Below are 23,328 nucleotides of genomic sequence, written 5' to 3'. Positions count from 1 at the left end.
TCCTCCTAAGGTGCTAACGGCTGGCACAGCCAACTGAATTTCTAGGCCCCTTTAATTAAGCATTTAAAATAAAAATTTAATTTTTTGAAAAATAATTTTAAACATTTTAATCCAGGCCAACGTTTACATAACCTAATTTTAAATGTTTTTGTATGTTTAATCATTTTTTAAATTTTAATTTAACATTTATTTTAACCCTTATGCTGCTTTTACCGGGTGTAAGGGTTTCGTGGACGTTTGCTGGGTTGTAGTTAGGCAAATTGCAAAACTTGAGAGATCACAAGTTCCGGGTTTTCGCGCATGCGCAGCGCTTGTGGAAACCCCGAACTTGCGGGGCCATTCTGAGGGCTCGTCATCGGCCCCGCAAAATCCGGGCCTAAATATTTTTTTAAATGTAAAAACTGTTAAAGCATAGAAACGTAGACATAGAAGATAGGAGCAGGAGTAGGCCATTCGGCCCCTCAAGCCTGCTCCGCCATTCAATGCGATCATGGCTGATCATCCAAATTCAGTACCCTGTCCCTGCTTTCTCCCCATACCCCTTGATCCCTTTAGCCTTAAGAAATATATCCAACTCCTTCTTGAATATATTTAATGAATTGGCCTCTACTGCCTTCTGTGGTAGAGAATTCCACAGGTTCACCGCTCTCTGGGTGAAGAAATTCCTCCTCATTTCTGTCCTAAATGGCTTACCCCTTATCCTTAGACTGTGACCCCTGGTTCTGGACTCCCCGACCATCGGGAACATCCTTCCTGCATCTAGTCTGTCTAGTCCTGTTAGAATTTTATAAGTTTCAATGAGATCCCCTCTCATTCTTCTAAACTCCAGCGAGTATAAGCCCAATCGACCCAATCTCTCCTCATACATCATTCCTGCCATCCCAGGTATCAGCCTGGTGAGTCTTCGCTGCACTCCTTCCATGGCAAGAACATCCTTCCTCAGATAAGGCGACCAAAACTGCACACAATACTCAAGATGTGGTCTCACCAAGGCCCTGTACAACTGCAGCAAGACATCCTTGTTCCTGTACTCAAACCCTCTCGCTACGAAGGCCAACATACCATTTGCCTTCTGAACCGCCTGCTGCACCTGCATGCTTACCTTCAGCGACTGGTGCACAAGGACACCCAGGTCTCGTTGCACTTCCCCTTCTCCCAATCTATTGCCATTCAGATAATAATCTGCCTTCCTGTTTTTGCCACCAAAGTGGATAACCTCACATTTATCCACATTATACTGCATCTGCCATGCTTCTGCCCAATCACCTACTAGTGCCTTTGCGCCTAAAACGACAAGCTCAATTTGAAGAGCCTCCTCGAATGGTTGTAAACGGGCGCTATCGGCGGAAACTCGCAAGCCTCATTATTTTGATCTGGAGGAGGTGTGGCCAGTTTTGTGGGCAGGGCCGGCTTTGGGCGAAATGATTTTTAAACCGGCGTTACAGAGCAGCAGTGATACCCGCCCTGCTGTATGCCTCAGAGACATGGACCATGTACAGCAGGCACCTCAAATCACTGGAGAGGTACCACCAACGCTGCCTCCGCAAGATCCTGCAAATCCATTGGCAGGATAGGTGCACCAACGTCAGTGTTCTTGCTCAGGCCAACATCCCCAGCATCGATGCTCTGACCACACTCAATCAGCTCCGATGGACGGGTCACATTGTCCGCATGCCCGATACGAGACTCCCAAAACAAGCGCTCTACTCGGAGCTCCGGCACGGCAAGGGAGCCCCAGGTGGGCAGAGGAAACGTTTCAAGGACACCCTCAAAGCCTCCTTGAAAAAGTGTAACATCCCCACCAACACCTGGGAATCCCTGGCCCAAGATCGCACAAAGTGGAGGAGAAGCATCCGGGAAGGCCTCGAACACCTTGAGTCTCTTCGCCGGGAGCAAGCGGAAGCCAAGCACAGGCAGCGCAAGGAGCGCACGTCAACCCAAGCACCCCACCCACTCGCCCCTTCAACCACCGTCTGCCCCACCTGTGACAGAGACTGTAGGTCCCGTATTAGACTAATCAGTCACCTGCGAGTTCATTTTTAATGTGGAAGCAAGTCATCCTCGGTTCCGAGGGACTGCCTAAGAGAGAGAGAAGAGAAGAGAAAGTTTGCAGAAACTATATTTACGCTCGACGTAACTTACGTTTAAAATTCCCTGATCTTTTGCGCTGGTTTGGCCGATTTCACCTATTTTGCGCTGGTAATACTACTGCAAGCTAGTGGAAACTTACCCTCCACATTATTTATAAAATAAATGCTGCCTGGAGAGTGCTGGTGTGGCACTAATTCACTAATGTAGTTTGTGACTGCCTCTGTTCACTATCTAGTAAGTCCTGCCTTAAAACGTGCATGCACGGACATTGGCTGAGGATGGGATCAAATTTGACTGCAAAACTCCTGTAGTCAAGTAGCCTGCCAACATTCACCTGGCACCTTCAGGAGAGAAAGCAACAAAACCGGAAATAAATAAGATTCTGTGAAACCTACAGAAAGAGGAGTGAGTCCCCATTGATAGAGGGGTAAGCCTCCTTGTACCATACCATTTGATAATGGCACTATAATTGCCCTCGGTAGGGAGGTGAAAATTGGCCAGATCCCCACCCCTGATTACTATCCAGCGACCCCTACTGAGTGAGTGTGAGCATATGTGACTGTTGAGTAGGGACATAATTGAGCTTGTTTGTGATTCCTTCCCCCATGGTTGAATCGCCTGAAATTACTCACTCCAAAGCTCCATAGACTAGGTACAGGACTGACACTCATGGAAGTGCATCCCACTAAGGAGTCAATCACTTCAGAAAAGGAAGGCGAGAACTTTGGCAGAAAAAAGTTAGTAAGAAAGTGTATATAATTCTGCAGTCCATTACTCCCCATTCTTACCATGGAATTGCTAATCGGTTAACCGACTGGAGTCCAGCTGATGTCTGAGCTCCTCCAACAGCGCCTGAACAAGTCTATTGTGTGTGAATAAAAACATGTTTTAGCTCTCCTGAGGGCTAACTTGGTAAATGCATCACCTACTCTGGAAGTGAGCTGTAAATGTGCCTGGTCTGTGTTGAGTTAACTCTCAGCTGGGGCAACATTAGGGGTAGCTATAGTTGTCCTGGGTGAGGGAGGGCAAACGTCGACCAAGGTGTCTACTACAGTTTGCTATCCAGTGAGCTCTGTTAGAAATGCACCTTGCTGGGATGTTGGATAAGAACAAAATTGGGCTCAATGGCATGGCCTGTCAACACTCGGCAACACATGAAGAATGGCAGCTTGGGTGAGTACCAGAGGTTGGCCAGCACTCATGGAACTGCAGCCTAGCAAAGAGCCATTGTATTTATTGGGGGGGGGGGGGGGGGTGGGGGGAGGGGAATTAGCAGCATAAATGCTGGGAGTCGGCTTACCCATGCCAGTCTCCCAGAATCCAATTAAAGTGACAGCGATATAAAAGTGGTTGATAATTCTGCAGTCCATCTCACCCCATTCAAACTATTCAAATGCTAATTTATTAACGTAGCAGAGTCCAGACACAGAAGATCTCACTGTCTGAGCCTGCCAACAGGCCTGAACAAGCCTATTCCTGTGAAGGAAAAGCACTCGAGGGCCAAGTGACTAAATGCATCACCTCATCTGGAACTGAGCCACTCAGACTCATGTCCAGTGACTCCAGTTGGAAAATGTCTGCAGTTCTCCTGATGGTAAAGCCATTGAAAAGCCAAACCATACGGACCAGGAAGCTGGCGGGCTCAGTCTGTGCTAATCTCAGTCACTGCAGCAGCAGGAGGAGTGACACTATTGGCCTCAGCATATCCTGGGTTAGGGAAGGGGGAGGCGGAGTGGGGGATAAACAGTTAGGGTTCCTGTTACTGATCCAGTGATCCCAGCTTAAAAAGATGTTTGTGTGTATATCAGGTAAGGACAGTTTGGGCTTTTGATGGCAGTGATGCTCCCGTGGTCTGATGACTTGTGAACACTCACCATCTAGGCACACACATGAATAATGGCCAATTGGGGTTGGAGGTTGCCCGTTGCTCATGAAGCCACACCGCAGAAAGGAGGAGAGGAGGGGAGGAAAAATGGCAGAAAAAGAGCAAACAAAAAATGCTCATCTGTGGACAGGAGTCGATTTGCCTGTGATGCACCACCCAGTTGAATAGTCTGCTGCAACTCACTGGCCAGGCTCACTCATGAAGAATGGTTACTTGAATGAAGAACAGCATTTGTATCAAATTGTTGTGCTATTAGCCAGATTGATTAATTAAAATGCACATTTTACGGTTGCTGAAGGCATGTTTTATTTATTGTATCTGTGCTGTAGTGTCACGTAAATATTAATTATCCTGTTTACACAAATTTCTTTGGAACTTCCATGTTGGTACACTTGCATTTCAGCAAGGAATTGCCTGTGATACTCAGCATCACTGATTCCAAAGCCCTAGGATTGGCATCATTTGCCAGCGCCAGAACCAGACAGTAGACAAAATCAAGAGCAGGGCATCAGTGCCCCTGGGTTAGTGAAAGGAACATCAGCTGGGTGCCCACTCCTGCTTGCTATCCAATGACCTCTTGTGGAGATCAGGTGAGCACATGATTGTTCTTGCCAGTGATGCCTCTTGCAGCTGAATAGCCTGCCAACATGCACTGTCTGAGCTCACACATGAAGAATGGCTGCTTGAATAAGGTTCTGAAGGATGACTGGAATCCATGGAACTGTATTGCAGGGAGGGAGTCAATACCTTAAGGAGACGGGAGAAAATTAGTAAGGAAGGAAAAAAGGGAAGGACAAACTGAATATTGTTTTAAAGCCTTAACAGACTTAAAAACTAATGTCTCTACATCATAAGACAGAGAGGTGAAAACTGAGTTCCAGTTTAAGAAATCAGGAAATTTGCCCTCTCTATAATTTAACTGAAAAAGTCGACATGAGTACACAATGGAATACTCACGCTGCCAGTTCAATAAAATTATCGCCAGGAGGAATTTCACGCCAAGAGTTTTGATATCACGGGGTCAATTTTAACTGAACCCCACCCCATCAGGAAACTGAAGGGATCAGGTGCAATGCTGGATTTACACCTAGCCTATTTTACTGTCCGTTGAAGTCATATTGGTCGGGTGTAAAACCGGCGTCGCACGCTATCCTGTGAGATTCCCGCCCGGTGTGTTAGGTTAAAATTACCTCCCCCAGTTTCCATTTTAGAAACTTCTGCAGAGCCCACTTAAGAACCTAAAAGAATGCTTCTTCCTAGGCTGCAATAACGTTTTTGTTTTAAAAGAAAGAGCGCAGAGTAGGCAGATTTAAGTAATGTTGTGCAGCACAGTGTGTATGGGAGACACGGTATTGTAGCAGGGAGACACGGTATTGTAGCAGCTCCTCCCCGTCCCCCCCCCAATTCGCCCTCTCTCTCTCAGTTAGTCACTAATGCTCAGTAGTTAAATACACCACTTGTTGTAACACTGAGCCATACAGACCAGGAAGGTTCCAAAGCTACAATCCCGGTTCTGTGCTGAGTTAGGAGTTCTCAGAGCTGGGGCAAGCAGTGATGGCGCTACAATGGAGCTCAGTGCCCTTGGGCAAGGGAGTAGGAAAATCAGCCAAGATTCCTGCAGCTGATCACTATCCAGTGGGTCATGCTAGAAGACATGTGTGTCTTTGTTGTGATCAGCTGGGTGGAGATGCCCCAGGGTCAAGTAGCCTGCCAACATTCACAGGGGAAGGATGGTCATTGAGGCAAGGTACAGGAGGGATGCTAATGCCTGTGGAACTGTAGCCCAACACAACTCTATATTTCATATGAAAGATTTTCCATAATATTGCACATCAGAGCCCTGACCCTCTCCCCCTCCCCAATCCCCACAAATGTAGCATATGTTGTGGTACTGAGGCATACAAAACAGAAGGTGAAAAGGTTTGATTCCCAGCCTGTGCTGGGTTAGCTGATTGGAGCTGGGGTAGTAGTTGGGGTGCTACAATTGGACACAATGCCCAGGGAGGGAGCAGATAAATCTGCCAAGGGTCCTACTCCTCTTTGCTATCATGTGATCCTCACTGGAAAGTTGGTGTGTGGATATTAGGTGAGGTTAGGATCAGGCTTCACTGTGCTACCCGTTCACAGTTAAATAGCCTCTCATCACTCACGGTCCAGGCTCTCACTTGGGTGTGGTTCCAGGGGACAGTTGGTGCCTGTGGAATCCTAATCCAGCATGAGCCAGTCCCTCAGGAGAAGAGCAAGGAACTTGGAAAAGAAAAGATAAAAAACCTTAATCGACATTGATTCAACAATTCCCACACACTTGATGAAGCTTTCAACAACTGAGGTTGTGATGAGGCAACTTGTTAGTTAGTGACCAATGTGATGAATTGATTGTCAAACTGCTTTGCACTGTGCCCACCCAAATGTAATGACATTTTCTCACTGTATAACTGGATGAAACCAACCAGTATAATTTCAGAGACATTTTGAATGTCCAATGGCTTATTTATACATGGTCTGGCTGTGCTTTGAAGGGCCTGTACCTGTCTGCACTAGTTGGTGTGCCACTATGTCTGTTCTATTGCACTCTCCAGTTTGTACAGTACAATCCAGATATGATACTATGGACGATCCTGCCAAAGATGTGAAGTCATCCTGGGGCTTTCTGAATTAGAGTGAAAATCCCTTCTCTCGGGGCTGCGTGGTCTGCCCTTCACCATCATCATTGTGACCACCTCCCTCCTCATCCATCAAACTGGTGATTGTGTTTCCAGGACTTGGGTGTGAAGGAATCATCTGTGGAGATAGGAGGGAGAATTATTATTAATCAAGTTTATATTGTCAAAGGAACTGAAGACATTTCACAATATAGAATCATAGAATATTACAGCACAGAAAGAGGCCATTCTGCCCATTGTGCCTGTGCCAGCTCTTTGAAAGAGCAAGGAACCTGGAAAGGGAAAGATAAAAAAACATTGATTCAACAATTCCCACACCCACACTTTCTTCATAGCCCTGTATTTGTTTTTCTTTTCAAGTATTTATCCAATTCCCTTTTGAAAATTACTATTAAATCTGCTTCCACCACCCATTCAGGCACTGCATTCGTGATCATAGCAACTCTCACTGTGTAAATAAAATTGTCCTCATCTCTCCCCTGGTTCTTTTGTCAATTACCTTAAATCTTGTTATGACCCTTCTGCCAGTGGAAACAGTTTCTCCCTAGCTACTCTATCAAAACCCCCTCATCATTGTGAACACCTCCATTAAATCTCCTCTTAACCGTCTCAATTTCCCTGTATCTAATTTTTTAAAATTAGTTTCAACCCCCCCAGTACCTAACGAGAGGGCTGCTTAGTACAGGATGTGCTGCATTAAAATTGACACCAAGAACCATTTGCGCCCAGCAATTACCTGGAACAAGTTATTCAATTAATCCCATCTTCAGTGTCTTCAATGATTCTCACCACCACTTCTCAGAACAAAAGCCCTTCGAGACACTTTGCATATCACAGGTTGGGGAGGGGGTGGAGGGCAGTATAAGAGTGTCCCAAGCAGACACATACATATCAGATCCGGCCTTCCCCTCGTCACTGCAACAAAAGACCCTTCGCCCGGGACCCAAAAATGCAGCCGATGTTCTTGGACCGGGCCCTTTACCCAGCTTTCGTCCCCGACCCCTACGCTTTTTACCCGGCCCGGTGCTCCTCTCCCTACACCAAGCCCCAGCAGGAGGCTCCAGCCAAGAAGCGACCCTTCACCGTTGAGTTTCTGCTCTCCAAGCCTCCCCAAGAGGGCGGCGAATGCCGTGGGCAGCCGCTTGAGCCCAGAGTGCCTGTGTGTGCGGGTGCTGTGTGCGCCCCGGTGCCCGCGGGGTACCCCGTCCTCTGCCAGGCTCCGGGTTACTATAGTCAGCCGTGGTACAGCAGATGGGACATGTACGGTGTAGGTAAGGACTTTCAGTACTTGGTATTCTCACTAGCCCATTGGGTCATTTGTGTGTGTGTGTAGATTGTATTCAGTTCTCTGTTGACTGCCCACACCGGGTGTTATTGACTTAAATTAATCTGATCTGTGTCGATTTGGGTACAATTACATCAAACGTTTATGGCACCTTTCAGATGTAGAGTTTGCATACTCTAAAAGCATAAATCTATGATCATTACTTCATGTTATTTTCCTCCGTTTGTTTTCTCTGTTACTCTGTCTAAATATCTTTCTCTCTCTGTATCTCTTCTGTCTGTCTGTGTTCCTCACTTTCCCTCCCGCTCCATTTTTCTTTCACTCTCCAGCTCGCCTTTTTTCTCTCACTTCTCGCTCCCTGAATGTTCCTCGACTCTCACTTTCCCGAGGACCCGGACAGAGGATCGGTGGCCCTCAATGACCAAACTACCCTATTTCACCAAAGCTAATTAAGCTTTCCTGTTGGTTTCTGTTTAAACCCTTCCTCCTGATGGGGTTGTTTCCAATACTCCTGTGCCGCGCCATGGGAAGTTTTACTAAGTTAAAGGAGCTATATAAATGCAAGTTGTTGTTGTTAGAACCGAGGATGTTAAGGGGCAATTTGATGGAATCAAAGTATGTAAAATTATGAAGGGATGGGACAGAGTAGAAAGAAACAGTGATTAAGGGATTAGAAGGAGGAGGTTGTGGATATTAGATTAAATGTAAGAGATTTAGGACAGAGAGAAGCTTTTATTTTACACACAGGGCTGTGAGGCTGCGGATTGCACTCCAGTAGTTAGTGATTGAAGCAGAGGCTGTGTCAACATTTAAAATAGGTTAGATGGATGGTTGAATGAAAGGGGAATCGGGGATATGGGAACAGGGGATAAGGACAACTGGAAATGTGCAGGATAAACACCAATACAGATTGGTTGGACCAAACGCGCTGTCAATTCTATGTAGTTCTATGATTTCAGAGGTCTCTGAGAATGTCTGTGATATCCGTGAGCCTGACTTTATTCCAATTCTCTCTTTCAGACTGGGGGTACAGTCGACCTGCCCTGCTGCAGCCGATCCCCGCCAAAGATGTCAAGTTAAAGCGCTTCAGGGCCATCTTCACTCAGGAACAGCTCGCAGTGTTGGAGAGGGAGTTCAGGAAACACCGCTACATAATCGGCCCTCAGAGGGTGGCCTTGGCTGCTGCTCTGGGCCTGACAGTACTACAGGTACAGATTTTTTTTTTCGCCCCTTAATTAAGGGGGGAGGGGGTTTCTTTTACGCCGCCCCATAGCTGGGGGGTGGGGGGGAACCATCACCACCCCATTACTGGGGTGTGATACTACACTTCATCTTAGCCAAAAGGCCGAGCAGCCAAAAGCCAGGTACAGATACTTGGTATGATCTGGCCATGATCATAGAACGAAATGGTGAACAGCTCTTACGTGGTTTCATTTTATCTGGTAGTACATTGCTCCACACATTTACATAAAATACCGCTTACTGTTTTAACACGATCAATAGCCCATTTAAAATAAATGGATTAATCAGAAGCTTAGCTTTGCAAATGTGCTGCCCACAGGATTTAGGTTTAATTCCTATGACAGAAATTTACCAACGCAATCATTTCAAAAATAACAACACGCATTAAAGTTCGCAACGTTTATGTTGACTGGGTTTTGCTTATTCCAGGTGAAGGTTTGGTTTCAGAACAGACGGATCAAATGGAAGAAGAACATCGAAAAAAATCAGCAAGTCAATCCAGCCCAGCAGGCTGTGACCAAGGCCCGGCGCAGGACCCTCAAGGCAGCCGCTGAGGACAGCCCGTCAACCGAGGAAGAGGCAAGAGATGTCCCGGGGCAATGAGAAACGCCCGGGCCACTGAGAATATCGGCCGTCTGTGTGTTTCCGTTTGACCAACTTTCCCCTCAAGACTCTTATGAAGAATATTTTTATTAATTAACTTTTATTTTTTGTATATATAAAGAAAAACAAAAACTTGTTAAACAAGATTGATCGCCTTGTAAATGTCTGGCTGGGTGTATGGAGCTCCGTTTTATGGAGATGTGGATTGATTTAATTTATAAATCACGGATTGATCAGCATCCCTTGTTCGCCTGTTATTTGTTACTCCAGTTTTAAGATCCATACTGAACCCCAGCTCTTATTTGGAAACTTACTCGCCAAACGAGGCTCCAGTCATACTACCACTTTGGGATCTATGCACAGCGGGTTTAAGTGTCTTATAATGTACAGGTGACAGTATGTAACTCGGGAACCGGCGGGATATGAAACCCCCGCAGTAGGTCATCGCGTACCGGTTGGAGTTTAACCAGAGTGCAGTATAACTCCAGACAGAGAGGCATCAGTAAGGGTCAGGGTTACCTACATAGCAAATCCATTGAAAGCCAGCCTCTCGGTGAACCTCTGAGCAGGGCAGGGCAAGCAAAGGGCATTGGAGGTTACAGGTGTCCTGAGGGAATGGGTGGGGGAGGGGAGTCAGTCCTCAGGGAGGAGTCTTGTCCCTCTGGCTCCTTAGGTGGCATAGTAACAGGAACAGGAGGAGACCATTCAGCCCCTGGAGCCTGTTCCACCATTCAATTAGATCACGTCAACTCCAGTTACCCACCTTTCCATATCCCTTGATACTCTTACTTAATAAAAATCTATCGTCTTCAAAGTGCACTCATTTTCCGAGGGCACGGTTAGTGCTGGATTTGATTTTTTTGTGTTCCTTGACTCATCACCCTGGCTCCTCTTAGCTTTTTCAGGGCATTTGTATCCACCTGTATTTAGATCCAGGTCTAACGAGAGTATAGATGATCAAATCACTGAACTTTAATGCCGATTTAAACACATGTAACTTCTATTTTATTGAGGGACAGACAGCTTGCATCAATAAAGCAACGACACTGTCTGTGTGGAGTTTGCACATTCTCCCTGTGTTTGCGTGGGTTTCCTCCGGGTGCTCCGGTTTCCTCCCACAGTCCAAAGATGTGCAGGTTAGGTTGATTGGCTATGATAAATTGACCCTTAGTGTTGGGGGGATTAAATACATGGGGTTACAGGGATCGGGTGGGATATGTGTCAGTGCAGGCTCGATGGGCCGAAATGGCCTCTATCTGCACTGTGGGGTTTCTGTGTGATTCTGTGACGTTAGGGTTATGAAGTCCTCAACCGCGGTCAGAGATAATCTCGGTCTTCCCAGTCACGTCACATATACTGGGTTAAAGCTATGGAACCTCATTCGAACGGCAAAACGTTCTCCTGGTCTTAAAACTACGTAAATAATAGGTGAAATATGCGCATGAAATAACCAGCAGCACTCTCTATTTACACACTCCATTCTGTTAGTTACCGCCCCGCCCCCAGTAGTCTGTCTGCTCACCAGGTAAATAACTTCTAACCCTGTTAACTCCGAATCTAGACAGGTTATCAGCGTATGTAAAGTGGTTCTGCAGTGGGAGATGCGGGCTATTTGATGACGCTGCCGGCCACAGACTTGGCCGATGAATGGAGGAGATGTAGGATTAGCCAACTGCAAACCGTTTGGTGCCAGAATTTCTCTTTTCAGTATCTCCGTTCATTTCACCTGGTTGTCTGCAAACTAGGAACTATAATGGTAATTGATATAATTAAAACTGCTAGCCCAGTTCCTTCCATAACGCATAGAGTCACTCCAAAGCAGTATATTCATTAATATAATAGGACAGTCATTGTATGGAGCCACTTATGTTGCTATCAACGAATCTTGATGTAGAGTTAGAGCCGAATTCCGGCCTTCCAACCAGAGGGACCGGAGGGCATTGTCGACACAGAAAATGACATTCTGATTTATAATAAGTTTCCTTTGTTTTATTTATAATCTGGGTGTTTATTGTTTGTGTCCCCTTGAAAAAGGGAGCACTTTTATAAAATAATTTTTGATTTGGGTTGATGACACTGGAGGTGTCGTCCGAATTGGCCAATGAAAAGAGTAGAGCCGAATACTGCTGTTTTATTTTTCTTCTAAGCAGGTGTCTGACCGGTCAACAGTGAAATAGAGAACATAGGAACAGGAGTAGGCCATTCAGCCCCTTGAGCCTGTTCCACCATTCAATGAGATCATGGCTGATCTGCGACCTAACTCCATACACCCGCCTTTGGCCCATATCCCTTTAGTACCTTTGGTTAACAAAAAGCTATCAATCTCACATTTAAAATTAACAATTGATCTAGCATCAATTGCCATTTGCAGAAGAGACGTCTACCACCCTTTGTGTTTCCTACTTTCACTCCTGAACGGTCTGGCTCTAGTTTTTAGACTATGTCCCCTAGTCCAAGACTCCCCAACCAGCGGAAATCGTTTCTCTCTCTCTACCCTATCTGTTCCCCTTAATATCTTGAAAACTTCGATCAGATCAACCTTTAACCTTCTAAATTCCAGGGAATACAACCCTAGTTTGTGTAATCTCTCCTCGTAATTTAACCCTTGGAGTCCAGGTATCATTCTGGTAAACCTACGCTACACTCCCTCCAAGGCCAATATATCCTTCCTAAGGTGTGGTGTCCAGAACTGCTCACAGTACTCCAGGTGTGGTCTAACCAGGGCTTTGTATAGCTGTAGCATAACTTCTACCCCCAACTACTACTGACCAAATCTTACAGCACAGCACAGCCCCTACTGATTTCGGGAGCGTGCTTTGTCTTCTTGCCCATTTATAGTCTTTTCCCAAATGTGAGTTAAATTACTCTACCTCAAACTATCAGTTTTATTAAATCAAATGCTGCTATTTCAACATGGTTGTACCCTGTATCCGCACAAAGACTGAGCCCAGTGATAGGAACTGACCTAAAGGTAAACAAGAGCAGCCGCTCGGTGTTTATATTTCGAGGAGCCATTAAACCTCCTTTAGGCAGCAGATTGCAACCTTTACCCAGCACTAGTGATATCACGAAGAACTAAAGCTCTTGAGGTAGTTTACAATATCTTTCATTCCCAATAATGCTTCCATTTAGGGATGGACAAGGCCCAGGGTTACCTTTGTATGTGATGCGAAACCGGCGGTTCCCTATCAAAGCATGCAGCTGTTCATAGGAGCGCTGTAGGTTTCAAAGGCATTTGTGCCTCGTTTGACAGGAGCTATTCTTCCTTTACTAGTACTGGGTGATATATTGTGCACGGACTTAAAATGAACATGATTTAATGAACAGCATCTGTCTGGAATTTGGATTGTGGCGGTAGCTTAGAAATTACTGTGTGCAGTATTAGCACACAGACCTAATGTGACATTCCTTTATCTAATATTTCAACAGAAGTGTTGAGCTTAGTTTAGGTGGATTCATTAATATAATGCAACAGGATACAACACGACTCTCCTACCCATATTCAAGACTACCCCCTTATCCTCTCCATCTCTCATGGCCTCTCTGCACCCCTGCTGTCGACCACCAACAAGCCTATTTCCAACCAGTTCTTCATCTCCCTCACTGCCTATATCCCCTAACCTTCCTTCATACAATTTATTTCACCATCCACCCATGGAAACAACCCCCACCCCACCAATCCGTTTACAATCACACTCTAGTTCCCCATTCCCTGACCTTTGGCACCACATTCAATATGACATCTCTGCAGCTGTCGAGTAGCTCAACTATTCCTTTATCTCAATCTTTGATGCCCTTGACCCCAGTAAAATAATTACTGTCATGCACCCTTGAGGCTCCATTTTCACTCCTTTAAGTCCAAATTGTGCAAACTTAAGCATGCCTAGTGCACAACTTGCTTAGCCATCCATTACCAGATCTGGCTTGACCCCATCATAGAATCATACAGCACTGAAGGAGGCCATTCGGCCCATCATGCCTGTGCTGGCTCAATTAGTCCCACTCAACTGCCCTTTCCCCATAGCCCTGCAAATTTCCCCCCTTCAAGTAATCTGGAATGCACTGCCTGAAATTGTGCTGGAGGCAGATTCAATAATACATTTCAAAAGAGAATTATTTGAAAGTTATTATTGAATCTGCTTCCACCACCCATTTAGGCTCTGCATTCCAGATCATCTGCTGTGCAAAAACAATTCTCCTCATCTCACCACTGGCTCTTTTGCCAATACCTTCAATTTGTGTCCTCTGGTTACTAACCCTATTGCCACTGGAAACAGTATCCCGGGTGTCCTGGCCAATATTTATCCCTCAATCAACATAACAAAAACAGATTATCTGGTCATTATCACATTGCTGTTTGTGGGAGCTTGCTGTGCGCAATTTTGGCTGCCGCATTTCCCACATTACAACAATGACTACACTCCAAAAGTACTTCATTGGCTGTAAAGTGCTTTGAGATGTCCAGTGGTCATAAAAGGCGCTATATAAATGCAAGTCTTTCTTTTTAGTTACTCTATCTAAACCCTTCATGATTTTGAACACCTCTATTAAACCTCCATTTAACCTTCTCTGCTGTAAAGAGAACAACCCCAGCTTCTCCAGTCTCTCCATGTAACTGATATCCCTCATCCCTGGTACCATTCTAGTAAATCTTCTCTGCACCCTCTCTAAGGCCTTGACATCCTTTCTAATGTGTGGTGCCTAGAATTGGACACAATACTCCAGCTAGGGCCTAACCTGTGATTTATAAAGGTTTAACATAACTCCCTGTGCCTTTATGCCTTTATTTATAAAGCTTTTTTTTAACAGCCTTCTCAACTTGTCCTGTCACCTTCAAAGGTTTTTATACATACACCCCCAGGTCTCTCTGTTCCTGCACCCCAACCCCCTGTAAAATTGTAACAAGCTCTGCCATGCCTCGGTCTCTTCTGCCAAAACTGCCCAGTGTTCCATGATCATCCTAGAGGGCAAGGATAACACAGACTCCTTTTCTGTACAACCAGCCATATCATTAACCTTGGGCTGACAAGTGGCAAGTAACATTCGCACCACACAAGTGCCAGGCGAGACTCTAACCATCTCCCCTTGACATTCAATGGCATTACCATCGCTGAATCCCCCACTATCAACATCCTGGGGGTTACCATTGATCAGAAACTGAACTGGACCAGCCATATAAATACTGTGGCTACAAGAGCAGGCCAGAGGCTGGGAATTCTGCGGCGAGTGTCTCACCTCCTGACTCCCCAAAGCCTTTCCACCATCTACAAGGCACAAGTCAGGAGTGTGATGGAATACTCTCCACTTGCCTGGATGAGTGCAGCTCCAACAACACTCAAGAAGCTCGACACCATTTAGGATAAAGCAGCCCGCTTGATTGGAACTCCATCCACCACCTTCAACATTCACTCCCTCCACCACTGGCGCACTGTGGCTGCAGTGTGTTCCATCTACAAGATGCACTGCAGCAACTCACCAAAGCTCCTTCAACAGCACCTTCCAAACCCGCGACCTCTACCACTTAGAAGGACAAGGGCAGCAGACGCATGGGAACATCACCACCTACAAGTTCCCCTCCAAGCCACACACCATCCTGACTTGGACCTGTATCGCCGTTCCTTCACTGTCGCTGGGCCAAAATCCTGGAACTCCCTTCCTAACAGCATTGTGGGTGTACCTACACCATATGGACTGCAGCGGTTCAAGAAGGCGGCTCACCACCATCTTCTCAAGGGCAATTAGGGATGGGCACTAAATGCAGGCCTAGCCAGCGATGCCCACATCCCATCAATGAATTAAAAAAAACCTGCTCCCCCTGCTCCTCACCTCTATCAATATGTTTCTGAAGCTCATGGATTAGCTGATGGATATATATATATATAATAATCGGAGGGGAACAACAGATTGAGCCAGAGATGAGCATCCTGTCACTAGAGGAGAAACTATTTGTGCAGATGTAGTGAATCTTGGGAAGTGTAAGAGTGGACCCACAAGACACTACCACAGAGGAGCAGGGGGAGAGGAGAATGCAGTGGTCAACATTGTCAAAACAGGTCAAGGAGGGTGATGAGGAACATCAAGCCTCAGCTGCAATCACACAGGATGTCAGTGGTGTTGACCAAGGCAGTCTGAGTGGTGTGGGCTGGCTAGAAACTGGATTTCAATCATGGGAGAGGTGAGCACAAAGCTCTTCAGGGAGAAACAGTAGGTTCATTGTAGGGTGCTAGTTTGTCAGGATAAAAGGATCAGGGATGGCACTGGGTAATGGCACTAGTTTTAATAAGGGTAGGGAAAATGCCTGAAGATAAGCACAGGTTGACAATGTTAGTGAGTATGGGGCTGAGAACATAAGAACATAAGAAATAGGAGCAGGAATAGACCACTTGGCCCCTCGAGCCTGCTCTGCCATTCAATAAGATCATGGCTGATCTTGGGCTCAAAGCCACTTCCCTGCCCGCTCCCCATAACCCTTCACTCCCTTACCTTGCAAAAATCTGTCTATCTCCACCTTGAATGTATTTAATGACCCAGCCTCCACGGCTCTCTGGGGCAGAGAATTCCACAGATTTATGACCCTCTGAGAGAAGAAATTCCTCCTCATCTCAGTTCTAAAAGGGCGACCCTTTATTCTGAGACTGTGCCCCCGAGTTCTAGATTTCCCCATGAGGGGAAACATCCTCTCTGCATCTACCTTGTCGAGCCCCCTCAGTATCTTATATGTTTCAGTAAGATCACCTCTCATTCTTCTAAATTCCAATGAGTATAGGCCCAACCTGCTCAACCTTTCTTCATAAGTCAATCCCCTCATCTTTGGAATTAACCTAGTGAATCGTCTCTGAACTGCCTCCAATGCAAGTATATCCTTCCTTAAATAAGGAGACCAAAACTGTACGCAGTTCTCAAGGTGTGGTCTCACCAATTCCCCGTACAGTTGTAGCAGGACTGCCCTGCTTTTATAATCCAACCCCCTTGCAATAAAGGCCAACATTCCATTTGCCTTTTTGATTACTTGCTGTACCTGCATGCTAACCTTTTGTGTTTCATGTACAAGGACCCCCAGGTCCCTCTGAACTGTAGCATTTGTAATCTCTCTCCATTTAAATAATAATTTGCTTTTTTATTTTTCCTGCCAAAGTGGATAACCTTGCACTTTCCCACATTATACGCCATCTGCCAAATGTTGCCCACTCACTTAGCCTGTCTATATAGAAGGTGGATTTAAAGCAGTTGAGGGAGGTGGGATTCGTGGAGGAAATGAGTCTGAAGAGGATTGGGAGGAGATGGGGAGAAACTGCGGAGTGTATGGGTTGAGAGGGGATTATGAGGAGTGGGAATGGGAAGATAAGGGAGCAGTGGCAATGAAATAAATAGCCCTGATTTTTAAACAAAGAAATCCATTAGCTGTGTCAGCTGTGGCTCAGTTGGTAGCACCCTTGCCTCTGAGTCAGAATGTTGTAGGTTCTATTCCCACTCCAGGGACTTGAACACATAAAGCTATGCTAACACTCCAGTGCAGTGCTGAGGGAGTGCTGTGCAAGCTAGAGGTGCTGTCTTTCAGATGAGATGTTAAACTGAGGCCCGATCTGCTCTCTCAGGTGGATGTAAAAGATCCCATGGCACTATTTTGAAGAAGAGCAGGGGAGTTATCCCTGGTGTCCCTCAACATCACTAAAAACAGATTATCTGGTCATTATCACATTGCTGTTTGTGGGACCTTGCTGTGCATTTTCCACATTACAACAGTGACTCCACTTCAAAAGTACTTCATTGGCTGTAAAATGCTTGGAGATGTCCAGTGGTTGTGTAAAGGTGCTATATTAATGCAAGTCTTTCTTTTATTAGCTCTTCGCTTCCAGGATAAGAGATGAGGATGGAGAATGTAGCAAAGGGAGGTCAGAGGAGATGATTAGTAATGATGCCAAGAGCTCTCCTCTCCTGGTTGACCCTGGAGCAATATGAGGATGTGCTTGTGAAGAAAGAGAAGAACTGCTTAAGGTGGTCTAGCCAGATCTGGTGGTATGCACTCTAGTTCCCAGCACATGGCTTTGAGACTGCAGAGATGGATGCTATACTAGAGGTGTAGTAGGACATAGTGGGGATGATGGCCTCCTCAACAACTGTCTGTGATGCTAACAGAGGCACCAGTGTCAATGCTTGTGGTGGGTCAGAGGAGCAGGAAAAGGGTAGAGGTGTTAAAGGTAAACCTGCTTGAATCCATGCAATCTAGTCTCCCACCAGTCCATAGTACAAAACCATCCCAGTCAAAGTCATCAATGACACCCTGATTGAGTGCAGCCATAGCTCGTCACCGTCAATACTGTTGATGACTTCCCTGATCTGCCACCCACCTCTGTGGCACTGCCCATTTTTAGTGAGAGCCGAGCCGGGGGAGTTGTTGTTGTACTGACCCTAATGTTTCTGCTGCTTTTCTGGGGAAAGGTTGTAAATGTCAACCACCCTCCCTGTTATTCTCCTGCCTTCAAGTACAGTAGACATTGTGCCACTTCCAGGAAACCCAGACCGTCAATACACAAACAGACAAGGGTGAGCCTCTTGTTATCAGACAGCAGGTTAAAGTCTCAATGTGTTGGGTTTTGTCTCATTAAACTCCTTAATGAATGAATTGCAGTTAATAGTCTATGGAGATAACCATTTACACGTAATTGTATCGGATCACCTGTGGAGCGATTTCCTTGCAATTTCTCCTTTGGAATTTCAAAATCCCCATACTTAGTCCCCACGGAGAGTTCCTGAATATTAATCGCCACCATTCAACTGGGGGGTCAGAAATAACAAAAGGCGTTAGGCAAGCCTGGACTTGAAAATGTGACATGGCTTATCCGAGCAAAAATATTTGAAGAACCGAAAAAGAATTTTAAAGATTTGTCATAAAAGCGTTCAAAGAAACCAAGGCACAAGGGGAATCCGAATTTCACATTTCAAATTGTTGCTCGATACACTACAATCAACACGGAACCTTTTAAAGGGGGAAACACCGCCTCATTCGGATTAAAATAATTAATGAAATCATTTTTCTTTGGCTTCAAGGCATACCAGATTGGATTTAAATCAGGTTTCAGATGATTAGAATCCCTTTCTTTGCCTTTCAGGTTGCTCTGGTCCCTGCCCTGTTGAATTGGCTCTAACAACCTAACCTAATAACTTTAGTGGTGCTCATTCCCTAATAATAAAACCATCAAAGGATAAATTGCAGCAGCCCGTATTGTCATGTGACATCCCAAATGGAATTACAAAATACATATAAATGCACTGCACTGGGTATCTAGTAAACTAAAGAATGTGTCTACAGCCTACAATGCACGTGTATTTGTTTAAAGTAATGAATGCTTGTTTGCAGGTAATCAACAGCTCTTCACAGTTGGTTGCAATTGTTGCCCAATAGTTGACCTGAGGACTTTTGATGGGACCAACATATCCAGCAAGTTACAACACGTTTAAAATTGAGCAAGATGGAGCAGAGAAATTAAATATTAAACCAAAAGCAAAATACCGTGGATGCTGGAAATCTAAAATAAAATCAGAAAATGCTGGAAACACACAACAGGTCAGGCAGCATCTGTGGAGAGAAACAGTGTTAAAGTTTAAAGAAACCTTTCATCAGAACAAATCAAATATTAAAGCAGATCAGAAGCACGTGGGTGGGAGGTCATTACAGAACCATAGGTCACTGACAGTCTGCTAGAAAATTCAGGGAGTCAAGCTCAATCTTTGTAATAAGGGTCTGCTCCTCACTGACAAAGGGTCATCAACCTGAAACATTAACTCTGTTTCTCTCTCCACAGATGCTGCCTGACCTGCTGAGTATTTCCAGCATTTTCTGTTTTTATTTCTGCTCCTCATTGAATCTGTAGGCACTTTTTCCATTGGTGCCTGTTTAGCTTGAATCTTGGGAGAGGGAAACATGTGCCTTGGCTCCCCACATTTACTCAGCTAAAAGCAGCAGAATCAGATATCCATTTTATTTTAGTGGGTATCAAACTTGAGATTCTGATGAAAAGTCATCGACCTGAAACATTAACTCTGTTTCTCTCTCCACAGATGCTGCCTGACCTGCTGAGTATTTCCAGCATTTTCTGTCTTTTATTTGAGGTATTTTCACCTCTGGTACCTGTTGGTTCAGATGATGAGAGTGGTGCATGTATGTGGGTTACCGAGGTTTACATTACTAAGACCAGCTCAATTATCCCCATCACAGAATTGCAGATCAACAAAATTCGGGATAGATAGCGCTCTCCTGCAACCAAAACTTCAGACTCTTTCAGAAAATTGTCAAATCTGGAAATTTGTTTTTATGATATTATTAGACAACAGAGAGTAGGGATAAATGGGTCATTTTCCGATGGCAGGCTGAAACTAGTGGGGTGCCGCAAGGATCAGTGCATGGGCTTCAGCTATTTACAATTTATATAAATGACTTAGATGAGTGCAATGTATCCAAGTTTGCTGGCGATACAAAGCTAGGTGGGAAAGTAAGCTGTAAGGAGGACACAAAGAGACTGCAAAGGGATATAGACAGGTTAAGTGAGTGGGCAATAAGGTGGCAGATGGAGTATAAGGGTATGGTAGCATAGTGGTTATGTTACTGGACTAGTAATCCAGAGGCCTGGACTAATGATCTGGAGATGTTTGTTCAAACTCCACCACAGCTACTGGGGAATTTAAATTCAGCTAATTAAATAAATCTGGAATAAAAAGCTAGTGTCAGTAATGGTGAACATGAAACTACTGAATTGTCATAAAAACCCATCTGGTTTGCTAATATCCTTTAGGGGAGAAAATCTTCTGTCCTTACCTGGTCTGGCCTATGTGTGACTCCAGACCCACAGCAATGTGGTTGACTCTTAACTGCCCTCTAAAATGTCCTAACAAGCCACTCGGTTGTAATAAATCAACAAGAATAAAAACGGATGGACCACCCAGCATCGACCTCCACCTTGGCACTGGCTTCGGACATGACAAAGGCACATCCAGCCCAATCAATCCTGTAAAGTCCTCCTCACTAACATCTGGGGACCTGTGCAAACAGTCTGACATAGTCATACTCACAGAATCATATCTATCAGCCAATGTCCCAGACTCCTCCATCACCATCCTGTCCCACCAGTAGGACAGATCCACCAGAGGTGGTGGCACAGTGGTATACTAGATGAGAGGGAGTAGCCCTGGGTGTCCTCAACATTGACTTCGGACCCCATGAAGTCTCATGGCTTCAGGTCAAGCATAAGCAAGGAAACCTCCTGCTGATTACCACCTACCACCTTCCCTCAGCTGATGAATCAATACTCCTCCATGTTGAACAGCACTTGGAAGAAGCACTGAGTGCAGTGCACAAACAGAATGTACTCTGGGTGAGGGACTTCAATGTCCATCACCAAAAGTGGCTCGGTAGCACCACCACTGGCCGAGTCCTGAAGGACATAGTTGCCAGACTGGGCCTGTGGCAGGTGGTGAGAGAGCCAACACAAGGCAAAAACCTACTTGACCCCGTCTTCACCAATCTACCTGTCGCAGATGCACCTGTCCACGACAGTATTGGTAGCAGTGACCACCGCACAGTCCTTGTGGAGACGAAGTCACACTGAGGACACCCTCCATCTTGTTGTGTGGCACTACCACTGTGCTAAATGGGATAGATTCAGAACAGATCTAGCAGCTCAAAACTGGGCATGCATGAGGCACTATGGGCCATCAGCAGCAGCAGAATTGTATTCCACCACAATCTGTAGCCTCATAGCTCGGTATATCCCTCACTCTACCATTACCATCAAGCCAGGGACCAACCCTGGTTCAATGAGGAGTGTAAAAGAGCATGCCAGGAGCAGCACCAGGCGTACCTAAAAATGAGGTGCCAACCTGACAAAGCTGCAACACAGGACTACATACATGCTAAACAGCAGAAACAGCATGCTATAGACAGGGCTACGTGATCCCACAACCAACCAATCAGTTCAAAGCTCTGCAGTCCTGTCACATCCAGTCGTGAATCATGGTGGATAAATAAACAACTAACAGGAGGAGGAGACGGCTCCATGAACATCCCCATCCTCAATGATGGCGGAGCCCAGCATACGAGTGGAAAAGACAAGACTGAAGCGTTTGCAACCATCCTCAGGCAGAATTGTTGAGTGGATGATCCATCTCGGCCTCCTCCTGAGATCCCCACCATCACAGAAGCCAGTCTTCAGCCAATTTGATTCACTCCATGTGGTATCAAGAAACAGCTGAGCGCACTGGATACAGCAAAGGCTATGGGCCCCAACAACATCCCAGCTGTAGTGCTGAAGACTTGTGTTCCAAAACTAGCCGCGCCTCTAGCCAAGCTGTTCCAGTACAGCTACAACACTGGCATCTACCCGACAATGTGGGAAAATTGCCCAGGTATGTCCTGTCCACAAAAAGCAGGACAAATCCAATCCGGCCAATTACCGCCCCATCAGTCTACTCTCAATCATCAGCAAAGTGATGGAAGGTGTTGTCGACAGTGCTATCAAGTGGCACTTACTTACCAATAACCTGCTCACTGATGCTCAGTTTGGGTTCTGCCAGGACCACTTAGCTCGAGACCTCATTACAGCCTTGGTCCAAACAACAACAACTTGTATTTATATAGCGCATTTAACGTAGTAAAATGTCCCAAGGTGCTGCACAGAAGTATTATAAGACAAAAAATTTGACATGAGCCACATAAGGAGAAATCAGGGCAGGTGACCAAAAGCTTGGTCGAAGAGGTAGGTTTTAAGAAGCGTCTTAAAGGAGGAAAGAGAGGTAGCGAGGCGGAGAGGATTAGGCAGGGAATTCCAAAGCTTAGGGCCTAGGCAACAGAAGGCACGGCCACCAATAGGTGAGCGATTATAATCAGGCATGATCAAGAGGGTAGAATTAGAGGAGTGCAGATATCTCAGGGGGTTGTGTGGCTGAATGAGATTACAGAGATAGGGAGGGTGGGGCCATGGAGAGATTTGAAAACAAGGATGAGAATTTTGAAATCGAGGCGCTGCTTAACTGGGAGCCAATGTAGGTCAGCGAGCACAGGGGTGATGGGTGAACGTGACTTGGTGCGAGTTAGGGCATGGGCATCCGAGTTTTGGATGACCTCAAGTTTACGTAGGGTAGAATGTGGGAGGCCAGCCAGGAGTGCATTGGAATAGTCAAGTCTAGAGGACATGGACAAAAGAGCTGAATTCCAGAGGTGAAGTGAGAGTGACTGCCCTTGACGTCAGGGCAGCATTTGACCGAGTGTGGCATCAAGGAGCCCCAGTAAATTGAAGCCAATGGGAATCAGGGGGTAAGCTCTCCCCTGCTGGAGTCATACCTAGCACAAAGGAAGATGGTTGTGATTGTTGAAGGCAAATCATCTCAGCCTCAGGACATCACTGCAGGAGTTCCTCAGGGCAGTGTCCATGGCCCAACCATCTTCAGCTGCTTCATCAATGACTTTACTTCCATCATAAAGACAGATGTGGGGATGTTTGCTGATGATTGCACAGTGTTCAGTTCCATTCACAACTCCTCAGATAATGAAGCAGTCCATGCCCGCA

The 23,328-nt window shown here is 45.7% G+C and overlaps 1 protein-coding gene across 1 annotated transcript; it reads left to right on the top strand.

Moving 5' to 3' along the window:
- The first annotated feature begins 7,511 nt into the window (after positions 1 to 7,511).
- On the top strand, positions 7,512 to 10,089 carry LOC147113992 (homeobox protein not2-like). The gene is made up of 3 exons (XM_085994054.1): positions 7,512 to 7,910; positions 8,945 to 9,132; positions 9,596 to 10,089. Exons 1-3 carry the CDS (start codon positions 7,589 to 7,591, stop codon positions 9,767 to 9,769), a joined length of 684 nt encoding a protein of 227 aa, XP_085850180.1. The 5' UTR covers positions 7,512 to 7,588; the 3' UTR covers positions 9,770 to 10,089.
- Positions 10,090 to 23,328: the final 13,239 nt, after the last annotated feature.

Source organism: Somniosus microcephalus, chromosome 8 (genome assembly GCF_052327205.1).
Source record: "Somniosus microcephalus isolate GS21.2 chromosome 8, FLI_Smic_1.0, whole genome shotgun sequence".
In the NCBI taxonomy this organism is placed as follows: Eukaryota; Metazoa; Chordata; class Chondrichthyes; order Squaliformes; family Somniosidae; genus Somniosus; species Somniosus microcephalus.
This window is presented reverse-complemented; position numbering and strand designations above follow the sequence as displayed.

Bases quoted from the DNA above. Each gene is read 5' to 3' on its own strand.
- LOC147113992 (XM_085994054.1), top strand. From the start codon at position 7,589: ATGCAGCCGATGTTCTTGGACCGGGCCCTTTACCCAGCTTTCGTCCCC. The intron at 7,911-8,944 runs GTAAGGACTTTC...TCTCTCTTTCAG, and splicing joins ATGGGACATGTACGGTGTAG to ACTGGGGGTACAGTCGACCT. The intron at 9,133-9,595 runs GTACAGATTTTT...TGCTTATTCCAG, and splicing joins TGGGCCTGACAGTACTACAG to GTGAAGGTTTGGTTTCAGAA.